Here is a 14962-nt window from a genome sequence, read left to right on the forward strand (position 1 = left end):
CTCAAAGGTCCACTTTTTGGTCCACTTTTTATGTAAAGGTCCAAGATTTTTCTTGAAAAGATGGACTGGAATCATAGAAAAACTTGCTCCTTTTGTCTATTGAATAAAACTTTATCTCCTGATTTTTTCTTGGAAATCCTCTCAAAAATGCACGAAATGCCATTTTAGAAGGTTCATTTTTCAAAATTTTCCCGGGGGAGCATGCCCCCGGACCCCCCCTAGGAACCTCGCGCCTTCGGCGCTCGAGGTCCCCTCAAACAGTGGGAAGAACCCCCCATTCAAAATCCGGGCTACGGGCATGTTATCGTATTGACAGACGGACACATGAATGCTGGAAACAGGTGAAGGTAAAAAAAGTACTGTACCTACTTATCTCATAGCACTCCCTACTGTAAATTCTGATAGTTTTATGTACTAAGTTTTATGTTGTAATGTGAGGTAAGCATGATACCCAGTGTTTTAGAGGGGTTATACACTCTACACAAACGTGTTGTTTCCATGGTACCGCCCGTCCAGAACTAGACGCACTAACCCTTGATTACCATTTAAGTACACAATGGTAAATGAGCACACGGTGGGTGAGCGGCTTATCATCTGACATAGTTTTACATGTGCACGCCACACCGCCGAGCTTTGTCTTCACTCTGTATCCCCGCAACACTGACATCCGCAGTCTCGTCAACCTGCAGTTCTCTGCCATCTACAGATAGGGGTCGCTTTTGTCAGAGGCTGTCCAAAGCTTGACGGGTTTGGTAATTGGCATTGAGAGCAGCGTGATTTGAGTGGTTACTAATAGGCTGGTTGCTGTCGTCACTGATGCGGTGAGAGGGTGCAGCCAGCAGGACCTAACCAGTCAGACGGGTCTGTCACAAACCAACATGGCGACGGTTGCTCGGACTCACCGCGAGGTGCTGGCACCACACACCTTCGCCTGAGCACCTGAGTGGGTCTGGATCTTTTATTGGACACGTGAAGCTGCCTGTTTTCCTCCGTAAAGGTGAGAAGTGGCTAATTTTCTTTACCACAGCGGTTAACAACTCCTGCCTAGCCGCGGGGGTTTTTCACGGCGTTTAGAAAGCGTAAAACGGTAGTCTGGGGGACTCGAGGATTTGTTTGTATCAGTTTTGGAGGTTTCGACGCCGCTAAAATGTCTTGTCAGACGAGAGAAGGCCGGTGCCAACTGCCAACCCTAGCACGATATCTGGAGTCAAAAATGTTTGGGGTACAGTCGTGGTGTTTTGTTAGCGAACACTTGGCCAACCCGAACCAAAACATGTTAATACAGTACTCTCGTAACGAAGGACAAGGACGTCGGCGTTCATTCTACCAATGTATCTCAAAACAGCTTTATCATTAGTGTTGCAAAAGACAGACTTTGATTAAATTTTTCAAGAAGAATTCTTGGTTTACAGAAACGTGCTTCTTTTTTACTTGAAACGTTCTGAATTGGCAAGCTTTACTGTGAGTGATGTACTCTGACTAGCGACTTCTGGACGATTGGCTAGCATAATAGCATTTGATAGACTTGTAAACACTTGTATAAGTCGTCAAATGAGCTATCACGTACAAAATTTGCCGTCGATTGTCGAATGATTCACGTCATTTTCGTTGAGAGAAGAGTCATATTTCCGCTTGCCCTATCCACAGTACATCCGCGAATTATTTTATGTTAATACTCCAGGACAATGGTTCATTTCAAAACTAGCAAAGCTGACTTGTTCGATCCTCGACAGAACCAGGTCCTGTGTCGGTTCAAGAACAAATAAAAACCACACATGTGAAGGCTGGAATAATTACTCCGTCATTACAGTACTTCACGGCGGCCCTTTCCTTTATCAGCGTCAGATTCCGGACTCTTTCCCACGAAATTGTTCAAATATCGATCGTGTAATGATCTACAAAGGCTGCTCCCATGTGTGCTACAATTTGCGGCTCGTACCATACAACCACATGGAAGTTCACGACATTGCTGCCTACCATCTCGTGATATGATAGAATACACTTGTCACAGCAAATTAGTCTGGAGAAAGGCCAAGTCCCGGGACAGGACGACTCTTTTACTCTCCAAGCAGAGGCTTCGCTTATTTTTTTTCGTATATTTAGGGGGCTGCTTTCGTTTTTGTACTGGTATCGTTTTTTTTACGCCTACCCAACTTGGGGTGGCAAATGGTACCCAATTTGATACTGTCTTTGCAGCCACCAAAAGATCTGCTTGGACTTTTGGAGATTATACCTACCTCTGTCCTCCTAGCCTCTACCAGGCTTGAGGGCGCGGCTGGAAATAGTAGAAATTGGCCAAATAAAGAGATAACACGCCGAGGGAGTTTAGCCATCCAGTTTACAGTTTGTCAGCCCCTCACTGTAAACTGGATGGCTAAAGTCCCTCGTCGTGTTATCTCTTTATTTGGCCAATTTCTACTATTTCCAGCCGCGCCCTCAAGCCTGGTAGAGGCTACTGTCCTCACTGTATTGCCGTGATTGTCCGGGCGTTTTTTTCCCGGATGTCCGTCCTCCGACCAGACTACGGCGTCGAGTGACCACTTGGTACAGCGTCAAGACAGCGGTCTACATTCAGGGCGAGTCAGTATCGATGACAGCTGGATCAAGCGACCTGACACGCAGGACAAAAGAAACACGTGGAAGTGGACAGCTCGGCGCTGATGGTTCCCTTTCAGTTGTCAGGTTCAAGTTGGGGAGAGTGTTCAACAGTATACTGCCATGGGAGCTTCAGTCACAACCTTTTTCATTCAACTGATCGTCAATGTTTTCTTTGCCAGGTTGATATCGCCAGGTCAGAGATTAGAAAGATTACGGTTGTACCCGCCACTTAAAGTGAGCGATAATTGTAGACATTACACACTAGAGGGGAAGTTTTTCCCTGCATGTGGGCTTGTTTGGGCGGATTTTCGAACGTCTATGCCAGTTGTATGGCCCTGTCAGTGTGTGTGTGTACACAGGCTATTCAGTGGCCATTGCAAACAAGAATGAATATTTTCGCCAGTCAAGAGGCCATTGTGACAGCCATGTGGGTACACTAGCCGTGTTTTTGTTGGTACTACTCACTGCGTCTCTGTGTGGGAAATAGCCTCGGGGCTGGCCCTTTCTTGACCTGTGTTTTTTTGCTGTAGTCACGGGAGGAATAGCCTGGCGTCCAGTCTATCGTGGTCGGGGAGGGTTCTCTTCGGGACTCTGGTAGTTTTTTCCCCGCCCAGCTCAACTGGTCTCCCCGTGGGAGTTTCAGTTTTGTACGTCAGTTGATAAGCCTGAATACGTCGTGCAAAACCTAACGGGGAACCTAGCTGATTCGGGCGGCGAAGAGCTCCTGCAGCCCCGAAGAGAACCCGCTCTAACCACGATAGACTGGAGACCAGGCTACGTGAGGAAGGACGTTGTCTTGTGACATCTGTAGACTTACACTTTATTTTAGAGGATGGGAGAACTAATTTTGACGACAGTTGAAAGTCTGTCGTATTTTACAGCCACATCAGAGGCAATTCAGCGCCATATCGTGCTTCATAGCGGCAATAGCGCCCTGTTAGTACACTACTAGTTTCAACTACCATTACTCCCGATATATTTGCGTTGTCAAGTCCCATAAAAGCGCGAGCCTGATTTAAAGTACGTATAAAACTTGAAGTAAGGAACTTGTACACGAGTCCTTGTGTGGAGTTAGCTTAGCCTCTACCAGGCACTGCGGATCGCTGGAAAATAGTAGAAATTGGCCGAAATAAAGGGATGGTATACCAGAGAAGATCCATGGCCATAGAAGCTCCAATCTCCGTGGGTCGCAAATAGGATCTTCTATGGCCGGCTGGATCTTCTCTGGAATACTATCCCTTTATTTCGGCCAATTTCTACTATTTTTCCAGCGATCCGCGGTGCCTGGTAGAGGCTAGAGTTAGCGTGCTGATCAAGGTTTTCCATGATTTATAACGTAGAGGTTTGGGCTCCAAACAAGTGAGAGAAACATCTGGCCTGCCTATTGATGTTCCTGACCTTGTGCCTTAAGACAGGACCCCTGAAGGGAGAGTTGACGGTGTTGTGGGCCCGGGTCGGACAGGGCAAGGGGTCGGTATGCGGCTATCTATTAACTTCACATCACAACACAGAATTCTAGAAAGACGTATTAGGCCATGTTGATTTGATTATATGGATGACATCCACGCGCGCATGAATTTTCGGCCGTTTCCCAAAAAAAAAAGTTTTCAACCTTACTGTAAATCGTACAAAACAGATGTAAAATGAGCAAAAATATACCATAAGTTACAAAAAGAATTAATAAAAACTATACCAATGTCGTTGAATGCCAAAATCAAACGAAACTAGAGGTCGGAGATCTCATGTCTTCGTCAGAGGCACATCGTTCTAGAGAAATTAACATGCGTATTCTTCACTCTTTTTAATAATCAATTTGGTCTAAAGAACAAAAGAATCTCTGTACTATTTTTATGGTACAGAACACCCTGAAACGGTTTGCCGCAGATTATACAGATGCGTCGTTACCCGTGTTAGCCCCCCCCCCCTACGTTATTTGAGTTTGGACTGTTACTGAAAAAAAAACGTTCAAGAAATTCTTACTGTGTTGAAAGTGTCACGACAGCGCCGCAAAATATAATAAGAGAAGATGTTATAAAGGAAAGAATCAGAACAGGGTGACTACTGGCTGCTGTTTTGTTAATTTGTCTTTATTGACAAATAGAAGACTTGTGTTCTTTGTGTCCTAACATTTGTACTTCTACAGTTAGTATTTTCCAAATCTAGGCATCTCATTTTTCGGCCCTTCGTGTTTTTACTGCGCGCTTGCCTTAAATTTAAGGTAATTAGATTTTAAGGTCTCCAGTGGACGTCATCCATAGCAATTACTTGGTGTGGCCGTAGAAAATAACCTGACATATGTCCAACCTATCCTCCCCCTGCTGAAGTTATAGTACAATCCCTCAATGTAACGTCATTTGATCCCATCCCATTATGGCGTTCCCCCGGCTATATCCAGCTGTCGGCTGTCTCCAAGCAGATGTAGGTGGGGGATTTCTAAACACAAAAGGTCCTATTACGGGGACATAAAGATCTCCACGACTCTCATCTTTGAACTCAATCTTGGAGACCACCACAGTAACATGCCTATCAAATTTCATTAACTTCCATCCACACATACAAAAGTTATCCTGCTCACAAAAAAAATGAACAAAATGCCCCCTGTAGTCACAACGAAACCCCCCACGAAGCTCAGTAACGAACTTAACCTTGGTCCCGACAATAGTAAGCACCACACCAAGAATTATAATCAACATTTTACAAATACTTGAGTTATCTTGCTAACAAGCCACAAACACAAAAGGTGCACTAACGTGACGCACGGACCCCCCACGAAGCCGAAACTTGTACTTGACTTTGGCCTGAACAGCGGTAATCTGCCTGCCAAAAATCATGGACGTCAAATCATGCCTTCCAGAGTTATAACGCAAAATCCGCAGTTCCCCACACTCCGGCGAGACAATTTCATAGTCCTTCTGACGAAGACAAAAATACGAAATTTTAAAGAAATGAACTTGAAGACTAGATTATTCGCCAAACCATATTCTGTGCCATTTGCTCAACCCTCATGACCACGTAGATTTCATAATGAAAAGAACTTTTTTTTTGCAAAACGTTTTTTTTATTCGCACGCGCGCATCAGTTTTGGGGCTCCCGGAGGATGTCATCCATATAATCAAATCAACATGGCCTTTTAGGGCAGTAAAGCTGGATTTGCAAAAAGTCATTTTAAACGCATCAAGCTGATATCTGGGAGGCACAAATGTGTAGCGTAGGCTGGTTCTAGCTAGTACTAGTATTTAATGGTGGTACCCCAAATGAAGAGACTCCTCGCGTAACATGTTTTGGGGCTTTTTCAAACACCGCAAGTATAAAATAATGACGAAAATATGCCACGAAAGGGCAGCAAATGTCAATGTCAGACAGATTTCCTCATCCAGAATATTTTTGTCTTGCACGCCGCCCTGAGATCAGACTGAAAACAATGTCGATAAAACATTGAACGTCGGTTTGCTGGAAATGATACATGGTTGACGAAAGGTTGACCCTGAAGTTATCTTTAGTTTGCGTGTCAGTGCAGCGGACACTAAGGCCACAGCAAGTAATATTTATGGATGACATCAGCGCGCGCATTAATTTTCGCCTGATTTATAAAAAAAACACAAGAAATTTTGTTGCCTTCTGACAGTGGTCAACATGCCGAAAATCGGCAAAGATGTCTGTTGCCATGCCGTAAGGTGGATGGCAGATAACTACGAAGAGAGGAAAAGGCTCTGATTTAATGTTTTGTTTCTTACTTTGATGCAGTGATATGTAATGCTGCCTGGCTGTGTGTATGTGATGTTCCCACTGAATCAAAACCATTTGTACAATGATTGAGTCAAAATTTTTAAATGTAGGAACCTTGTTTTTTTCGGCTCGCCTTTTTTTCGCCCGCTCGCATTAGATCGGAGTCATCCATAAAATTGACTTGCTGTGGCCTAACCTTCTGAACTCATTAGTCGTGCCGTTGTTGTGATGACATTGTAAGGTCAAGGGTGACGGAGAGACGTGTGGAATGGGGTCGGCGGTGCCGCATGGAGCTCATGAAAGACAACTTGATCAATGATTTTATTTCTTTCACATTGACATGATATGAAATTATTCAGTATCATTTTACGATTAGGCCATGTTGATTTGATTATATGGATGACATCCGCGCGCGCATGAATTTTCGGCCGTTTCCAAAAAAGTTTTTAACCATACTGTAAATCGTACAAAACAGTTGCAAAATGAGCAAAAATATACCGTAAGTTACAAAAAAAATTAATAAAAACTATACCAATGTCGTAGAATGCCAAAATCAAACGAAAAAAGACGAAATTGTAAGGAAATGAACTTGAAGATTAGATTATTCGCCAAACCATATTCTGTCCCATTTGTTCAACCCTCATGACCACGTAGATTTCATAATGAAAACAATTTTTTTTTGCAAAACTTTTTTTTTATTCGCACGTGCGCATCAATTTTGGGGTTCCCGGAGGATGTCATCCATATAATCAAATCAACATGGCCTTACCTCATGAAGACAACTTGATCAATGATTTTATTTCTTTCACATTGACATGATATAAAATTATTCAGTATCATTTTACGATTACCTCATCAAGACAACTTGATCAATGATTTTATTTCTTTCACATTGACATGATATAAAATTATTCAGTATCATTTTACGATTACCTCATCAAGACAACTTGATCAATGATTTTATTTCTTTCACATTGACATGATATGAAATTATTCAGTATCATTTTACGATAACGACGATTATTTCCTCTCGGTCACTGTCGTGTTGTAAATATCAAGTCCTTGTTTCTCCTGAGGGAGCGTGAAAGGTCGAATCCTCTCAGCAGTTAGTCAGTGGAAAGTGTTTTGAAGGCATCCAGTGCAGTTTGTAGGGCTTGGAAATCTGATTTTTCAAAGCCAAATATATAATTTTATAATTTCTAGTCTACACACTGAGTTGAAACCACACTATCCCAGCCCAGTGTATATTGACCCTCATGAGCAAAAATTCCCAAAATTCTGAGGGAAAATAGTTACTGGAATGGCCCTGGGATGATTTTTAGGGCACCGCCCAGAAAATAAAGGACTCATCTTGGGGCTTGTTTCTGCAGGTTTAAATACCATAAGTATGAAATGTGCTTTTGTGAAGCAGTATATAACATATGACAAATTTTGCCTTATTCATATCAGAATATTTCCAGTTTTGATGCCCTAAAATCGCATTGGATGCCTTTAAAAGCCCCTGTCACACATTCAGAACTTCCCCCGAACACCAGCCGACCAGGGTTGGCTGGAGAGCGGGAGCAGTCTTATCAGATTTAGATGCGAATCGAAGTTGAGTTAAATTTGAGTTGAATTCAACCTGAATTCGTCCCGACCTACTCCCGAACACCAGCCAACCGTGGTCGATTCTCTGTTCCACACCCGAATGTTTTAAACATTCAGCTGGCGCAGCCGAACAGTAGCCGACCTGCTCCCGACCTTCTTGGTACCGGTTGGGGGGAGTTCGGCTAATGTTCGTGAGGACATACTAGTATTCGGCGCTGTGTGACAGGGGCTTTATCCTCGGGAGTCTGTGTCACGGAAATTAAGGGTCACGGGTACGCCCTTCTGGTCACTGTAGGCCATTGTCGTGTCAACATTCTTGGGATCGCGTGGTCTTAGTGTGACGGCGCACACCGTGGCCAACACAGGCGGAGGTTATATATACACGGTACGGCACTACGTACAGCTGAATCACGGTCTGTCATCTTTCCACTTCGGCAAGCCCGGCGAATCCGGAGAGACAATCCTGTCAGCTGCTCGCCATGTTCGTGACTAGTCGCCGGATTGAACATGACCCGTGGACGCGTGTGGAAAGCAGATAACATCGCCAGTCGTCGCCTCTTTTGCCCGTGCTGAGTTTCCCCGTCTGCACTCCTGTGTAAGGTTATACAGTAGCTGACTGAGGCATCTCTGGGAGCTGCATGGTGGGTATCATGTAACCTCTACCAGGCTTCGGGAAACGGCTGGAAGAGTTGGAATTTGCCAAAGAGACAACTCTTTAGCGGACCCTGGCATGCTACCAGTCCACTTGGTAAATTTCTACTCTTGCCAGCCAGCCGCCTCCCGAAGCCTGATAGAGGTATCATGGACACGTTTGAACGTGACCCTGTCATGCTAGAAACATCGCTCTGCAACTATTGGCATTCATTTGCTTGAAGGTTTGCTAAGCGTTTTCATTTGTCGTATCAAGGCGTCTTTGTCATCAGTGTTTCGGCCGCCATTGCCATAAGAAGCGCCCAACGTTGATACCAGGGGGTAACCAGACCCAGGTCCCTTCACTACTCTCCAAGCAGAGGTTGTGGGGAATGATCGTTGCCTTTTTATATATGGCCGGGTTTTTTTTGTTCTGATCCCCACCAACCGCGGTGGCCGCGGAGCTTCTCTGGCTAATGGATACTGCCTGGCCAGTTTGATACTGTCTTTTTTGCCACCGATAGGGATCTGCTTGGAGATTACCCTTCACGTCCTATGATTTAAAAGTTCTGTTGACAGACAGGAAAGAGAAGGTATGAACGGGAAAAGCAACTGGAGTAGTCGCCTGTTACTCTCCAAGCAGAGGTTTGGGTTTTGGCTTATTTTTGACGTGTTTGGGGCGTTTTTATCGGACTTAGTTTTTTGTACTGGTATCTTTTTACGCCAGTCCACCTTGGTTGACAAATGGCAAATGGATACTGCCTGGCCAATTTAATACTGTCTTTGCAGCCAGTAAAAGATCTGCTTGGAGATGAGTCGAAATACCTGAAATGTCTCTAGGAGGAGGCGTAGGTATGAAATGCCTTGGTATGCTGTTCTTTTGAATGTCTTTATCCCGGTATGTTACTGTATTCACTGTAGACTGATACACCGCTTTTGTTCATCTAAACCCTCTAGGAAGTGCCTGTATGTGTGACGGTGACTCAAGAACTCCTCAATGCCGTACAACAGGTCTATTTTAAAGGCATCCAATGCAATTTCAGGGCGACAAAGGTTCTGGATGAGAAAATCCGTCAGATATATATTGACTGCCATTTCGTAGCACATTTTCGTTATCATTTCTTACATGGAGTGTTTGAAATAGCCTCTAAACAAGCTACTCTTGAATTTTTGGTACCGCATAGAAATAGCTAGTGGGGTCGTGTGGCGTAGCGGCAGAGTGCGCGACTCGGAACTAAGAGTCCCGGGTTCGAGTCCTGACATGCCACCGATCTCGTGCCCTTGGGAAAGGCACTTTACACGGCTTTCCTCCCTTAGCTCAGGTGTATTGTCCTGTCATGTTTTTGGCCCCTGTGTTGGTGGCGGCATTGATATAAGTTGAAAAAACTTGAGTGTGTCGTCACCACGACTGGTGATTACATGTTGGAATAAAAAAAATATCTAGAACCAGCCTACCATACGAAACAAGTAACCGTTTTCCGTCAGCGACATCACATTTTCGCCTCACAGGTATCAGTATGGTATGGGGTAGGGTTGATTGAACGTACTACATTTTAAAAAGGACCAGAAAATTGACTTTGAAAATCCAGTTTTTAATACTGCCCAGAAATCGCTTTGGGGACCGTAGGACAGTCATTGGTGTGTGACAGAGTAACTCACCACACATCTGCTCGGAGGAATTTGTCTCTCTGTGTCACTGTCTTGTCCTGGCTGAGAGTCATGTTTGGGATCTGTCATCTCTGACTAAGGCAGGCAAATATAACATAACGGCCAGATGTGCTGTGTAAGCAGGCTAACGAGGCACTACCCTGGATGCCAAACTAGTATCGGGCCGTTAGCCGTTTTCCTTCGGCAGCCAAGAGCCCTTCGCCCGCCTATCTAAATTACCGCTACGGGGGAGTTGAGCCCGAGGGGTTTGTCCGTACGGCCAGCCAAACTTCCCCCGGGCTAGACTCCCCCGTAGCGGTACTTTACACCAACGGGCGAAGGGCTTTTGCGGCCCGGAAAACGAGTTCTGGATTCCAGGGTAACGAGGCACCCGCGGACACAGGATTGGATCCAAGTTCTGACAAGAATGTCACTAAGGTGATGTCCAAGTAGGTGTGTGATTTTGACTTCTTCGTCAAATGTAAAATGTCAAATTCCAGAGATGGAGAAGTTTTGTGGACTATCAGAGTCAGATTGTGACAGTGTGCTCACGGCTTCCAGCTACTACTACGAGTACGGAACTGATACAAAGAGATGTGGGCCTCCTGGTGGCTGTCCTTGGTACTGCAGCAGAACTTCTTCCTGCTTTCGTATCTTTTGCCCTGGCCATGCTATGTTTACGTATGGCAGCTCACCAGACCGTTAGAAAAGAGTCATCCCATCTGAAATACGTACAAAACCCAGAAAAATACCCCATATCGCATATAGAAGAACTTTATTGCACGACAATTGTACAGGGTACATTGTATGGCAAATAGGTAACAGTAAGTAGCATAGTAAAATAGATAGGTATAGAATAAAACTTAACAACTTATATGTAGAAAAGAAATAATCAAAAGTTAGCTTAGGCTTTACAATCAGGCGGAGTTATTTATGGGTACATGTGACAGCAAATCAGTATTCTTTCTAATAACAAAACAGTCTTTTATGTATCTACCTATTTTTGCATTGTGTGGGCTGTTGCATTTAAATATATAATCAAAAATCTATCTGTAGCAACAAGTCTATTGAAATCTGTCGTATTTGAAGTGAGAAATTATATAACACCTATCAACCACACATCCGCATGCTTGGAGGCACTAGACATGTCGTCTGCCATTGTGAATATGAAGGGATTTCGAACTCCGAATGCTCAAACATTAGTGAGACCTTAGTGTTTGTATGACCTATTGCCAGTGATATTCAGGGATTACATATGGGATCATATGGCTCAAGGTCACGTTCTGGTCTGGTTTTGTCCGATGTACTGTCAGCGATCTGGTTGAGGGACATGTGTACGCAGATGCGGTCGATTTTGGTAGTTTCTTGCAATTTTACTACTAAAATCAAAGAACCCACATAATCATAGAAGAAGTGGATAAATTCGTCTTCCAGTGCCTAAAAGGAAGAAGTCAAACCCAGTAAAACTAGTACCATGTATGTTGTAGAATATAGTATAATGCTAGACGTAGATATAGTCTCACATACCACTGTATTTTCTTTCTTATGTTGTTTGTAACTGCAATTAGCCCTCGGGCATGTATTTGCAATAAACTTTCTATTTCTTGAACCGGTGATCGAGAACGGCGTTTGGGCTCATTTGGACGTTCCTCTGCACGATAATTTCCCATGCCCAGAATCTGTAACGTGTAACCGTACCCGGAGTGGGACCACGCCGCCATACAGGTGCACGGAGCCGTGAAGGGATTTACCCGTCATGCCTTGCCCTCAGCCCCCTCTCGGCTTTCGTCGCCCCTTCTGTGTTCCCACGTCGAGGTCAGAGGTCACCGCTCGTCATTTTGTGAAGAGAAACAGTCATGACCTTCCCCCTCTTTCAAACAGCGGAAACGGTTCGAACATCTGTCACCTGCTCTACATGCAAATCTCTCGCCTTCCCGTCGACGCCCGAGCCCAACTATTCTTAGGAACGCATGTGGAACGAATAGACCCTGGTCACAATAAAAGTCCGAACGGCACAAAGGAGAAAGTTGTGACCAAGGTAAATATTAGACGAAGCCCTTTTGAATAAGTGTATAAGCCCCCCTCTCCTTTGTGTACCACATAAAAGAATGCGGGGTCAACGGACTTATTTGCCATTGACTTGTGCAAAAATATACTTGCAGTCTCGCGTGGCATGTGGAACACGCACCAATTACACACAGGAGAGGTGGGAAGAGTACACAGTAGGACCTACTACTGTTGTTGTGGCCTGACAGTGGAGTGTGTGTTGCCGGTAGGCAGAGGTTGTCGCTGTTTTGTTTGTGGGTAAGTAAGGTCCTTACTGTGGCACGTCTTTCTTCTGTATGTCAAACATTTTGGACGTCTTCTGTTTTGAAATTCTCAGTGAACTCGCTGCTACAGTGTAATCCCACCTAGGTTGAGTCTGTCTGCCGGTGACAGGAGCTCTACCGACTAGTATTGATGGACACGGACGTTGGCCCCATTTTATTACAAATTCCAGTGACATGTGTGGGTTCACTGTACAGTTCACTCCACAACTACCGCAACTCTCACGGAAGTATGTGTATGTTTCCCTTCAAAAGAACGGCACACTGCCTGGTAACTCAACTAAGTTAGCTAGCTGTCAGTTTTATAGTACACAGTGGCCGGAGCGTACTAGTGCCCCTATTTATAATTAACTCACAGTCGAGCTGTTTTGATTTGAACCGTTACTGACTGCTCATTTCTGCAGGTGGAGTATTTGCTGATAGGTAAGGTCGTTAAATGGTGCGTGCCAAATGTGCAGAACGAGACACAAAATGAGTTGCCATGCACGGCGCTAGTTCGTTTGGGTCGACCCACAAAGTTGGTAGCCTGGTATCCAGTCTGCATGATCGTGGTCGGGGCCGCAAGAGCTCTGTCCCGCCCGCCTCACATAGGTTTCCCGGTGTGTGTTTCACGAGAGATTGATTAGCCCTCCACGAACGTGATGGGGGCAAACCAAATCCCCGAGCTTATTAGCGTAACTCTCCTACCGGGACGGCCTGTTGCACTGGGCGGGGGAAGCTATTAGAGCCCCCGAAGACACAACCTGCCCGAACACCCCAATATCCCCAATCACGTAAGACTGGATACCAGGCTACAGAGTTGGAGAACTATGTGTAGTGAAATCTGTGCGCCATTTTCTTGGGATCTCTGACACGAATGTCGGAACTGTTCCCGGTGTTCCTTGGCCCTTGTTTATTGTGAATATTCCTTCCGTCCTGTCCGTAATGTTTATGTTGAGAAAGGATGTCAGTTGGGCCTCACAGGCAAGCGATAGTCTAGGGCTCGAAATACTGGGTGCATCTGTACTTTTGCACCTTGTGCGTGTAAAATTGCGGCTGTGCAGGTATTTCTGATGTCTACCTCCATCTAACCTGCACTGGGACATGAACTGTTTATGTATACATGTGGGTGTATGTTGAGTTTTATTTGCTGCATTTACTTTTACCAAGTATAGAGTGCAAATGTATAAAAGAAGTAGTGTACAAATGTATAAAAATTATGGCAATGGTTTCTGAACAGTTTTTAGTATGATCCATACTTCTCAAAGTCTGAGCACGTGTTGCAGGTAAAGTTTGCCTGGAGCAAGTAATTTCCAATGTTACCTGCATCAGTGGAGGTATGTGGGGAACGTATTTCGAGCCCTGGATACACAGGACGGTATTTACGCATGCTCCATGGATAGCCGTTACTTGATCCACTTCAATTACGACCTTAATTCTTCTCTCCTAGATTCAGTCAAAGGTTGTCCTGAAACTCAATCTGGCGCGGGCTGCCTGCCGCCGGCTTACCAGGCGGCGTTTTTCAGGCGAACAAATCCGAGATGGCCATGTTTGAGACCCCTGTGTTTTCTTCTTCTTCCTTTCCAGGTGAGTTATGAAGACATCGCACGTCTTGTGGACTGACTACGGGACGTTCCGCACCTCGGTTTGCCGCCCGTGAGTGCCGGAATGCCGCCAGGATTAACCGGGAGATTTTCTACGCAAGACGGGGCTGGTCAAACGACGTTGTTGAGGTAAAGAAGGTGAGAAGCAGGTGGTTTTGGATGACACAGGAGTATGGGACCGTAACCACTGTCGCCATGGTCGGGAACCGGACGGCGGTGAGCCCGCAGACGGGAACTGGGCTCTCCCCGGCCGCTATCGGGCTGCAGGCCACAGCCTACGTTATACTGTTCATCATAGGGGTGATTCTCAACACGTGTGTGTTGCTGGTGGTCTACAAGAACAGGACGATGCGAAACGTCACCAACATGTTCATCGTGTCGCTAAGCGTGGTGGACCTGGTGACGTTGTTGGCTGTGGTGCCGTTCGTGATTGCCGCCACCGTGACCGACGACTGGCCCTTCGGCGGAGAGTTTTGCCAATTCGCCAGCTTTCTGGCTGTCTCCTTACGGAACGTGTCTATCATATCCGTGGCCGGCGTCGCCGTGGACAGGTATTTTGTCATCGTCAGGCCGTTCGCGCCAAAAGTGACAAAGTCGCGGGCGTGGAAACTGATCGCCTTCATCTGGTGGACAGGTTTCGTCAGCTGTGTGCCTCCGCTGTTCGGGTTCGGCATGTTCACGTACTCGGCAGGGAAACACTTCTGTTCGCTCTACTGGGGCGGTGGAGGCTCCGCCCTGGCCTACAGCATGTACCTCGTCTCCGTCATCTTCCTAGGCTCGCTCGTGGTCGTCATATTCTCGTATTACCTCATCATACAGACGACCAGGGAACAGATGAAGAAATCCACCCTCAACGGACTGTCT

General features: G+C 45.5%; 1 protein-coding gene across 1 annotated transcript in view; it reads left to right on the forward strand.

Annotated features, from left to right (window-relative positions):
• The window catches only part of LOC109470815 (somatostatin receptor type 5-like), a 34326-nt gene that overhangs the window by 10336 nt on the left and 9028 nt on the right, over nucleotides 1–14962 (forward strand). The window contains 1 exon segment of the mRNA XM_019769905.1: nucleotides 14082–14962. This exon segment is cut by the window's right edge and continues 34 nt beyond it. Within this exon segment, the coding sequence (XP_019625464.1) occupies nucleotides 14258–14962 (705 nt within the window). The 5' untranslated portion in view covers nucleotides 14082–14257.

Source organism: Branchiostoma belcheri, unplaced genomic scaffold (assembly GCF_001625305.1).
Source record: "Branchiostoma belcheri isolate BF01 breed outbred unplaced genomic scaffold, Haploidv18h27 scaffold234, whole genome shotgun sequence".
In the NCBI taxonomy this organism is placed as follows: Eukaryota; Metazoa; Chordata; class Leptocardii; order Amphioxiformes; family Branchiostomatidae; genus Branchiostoma; species Branchiostoma belcheri.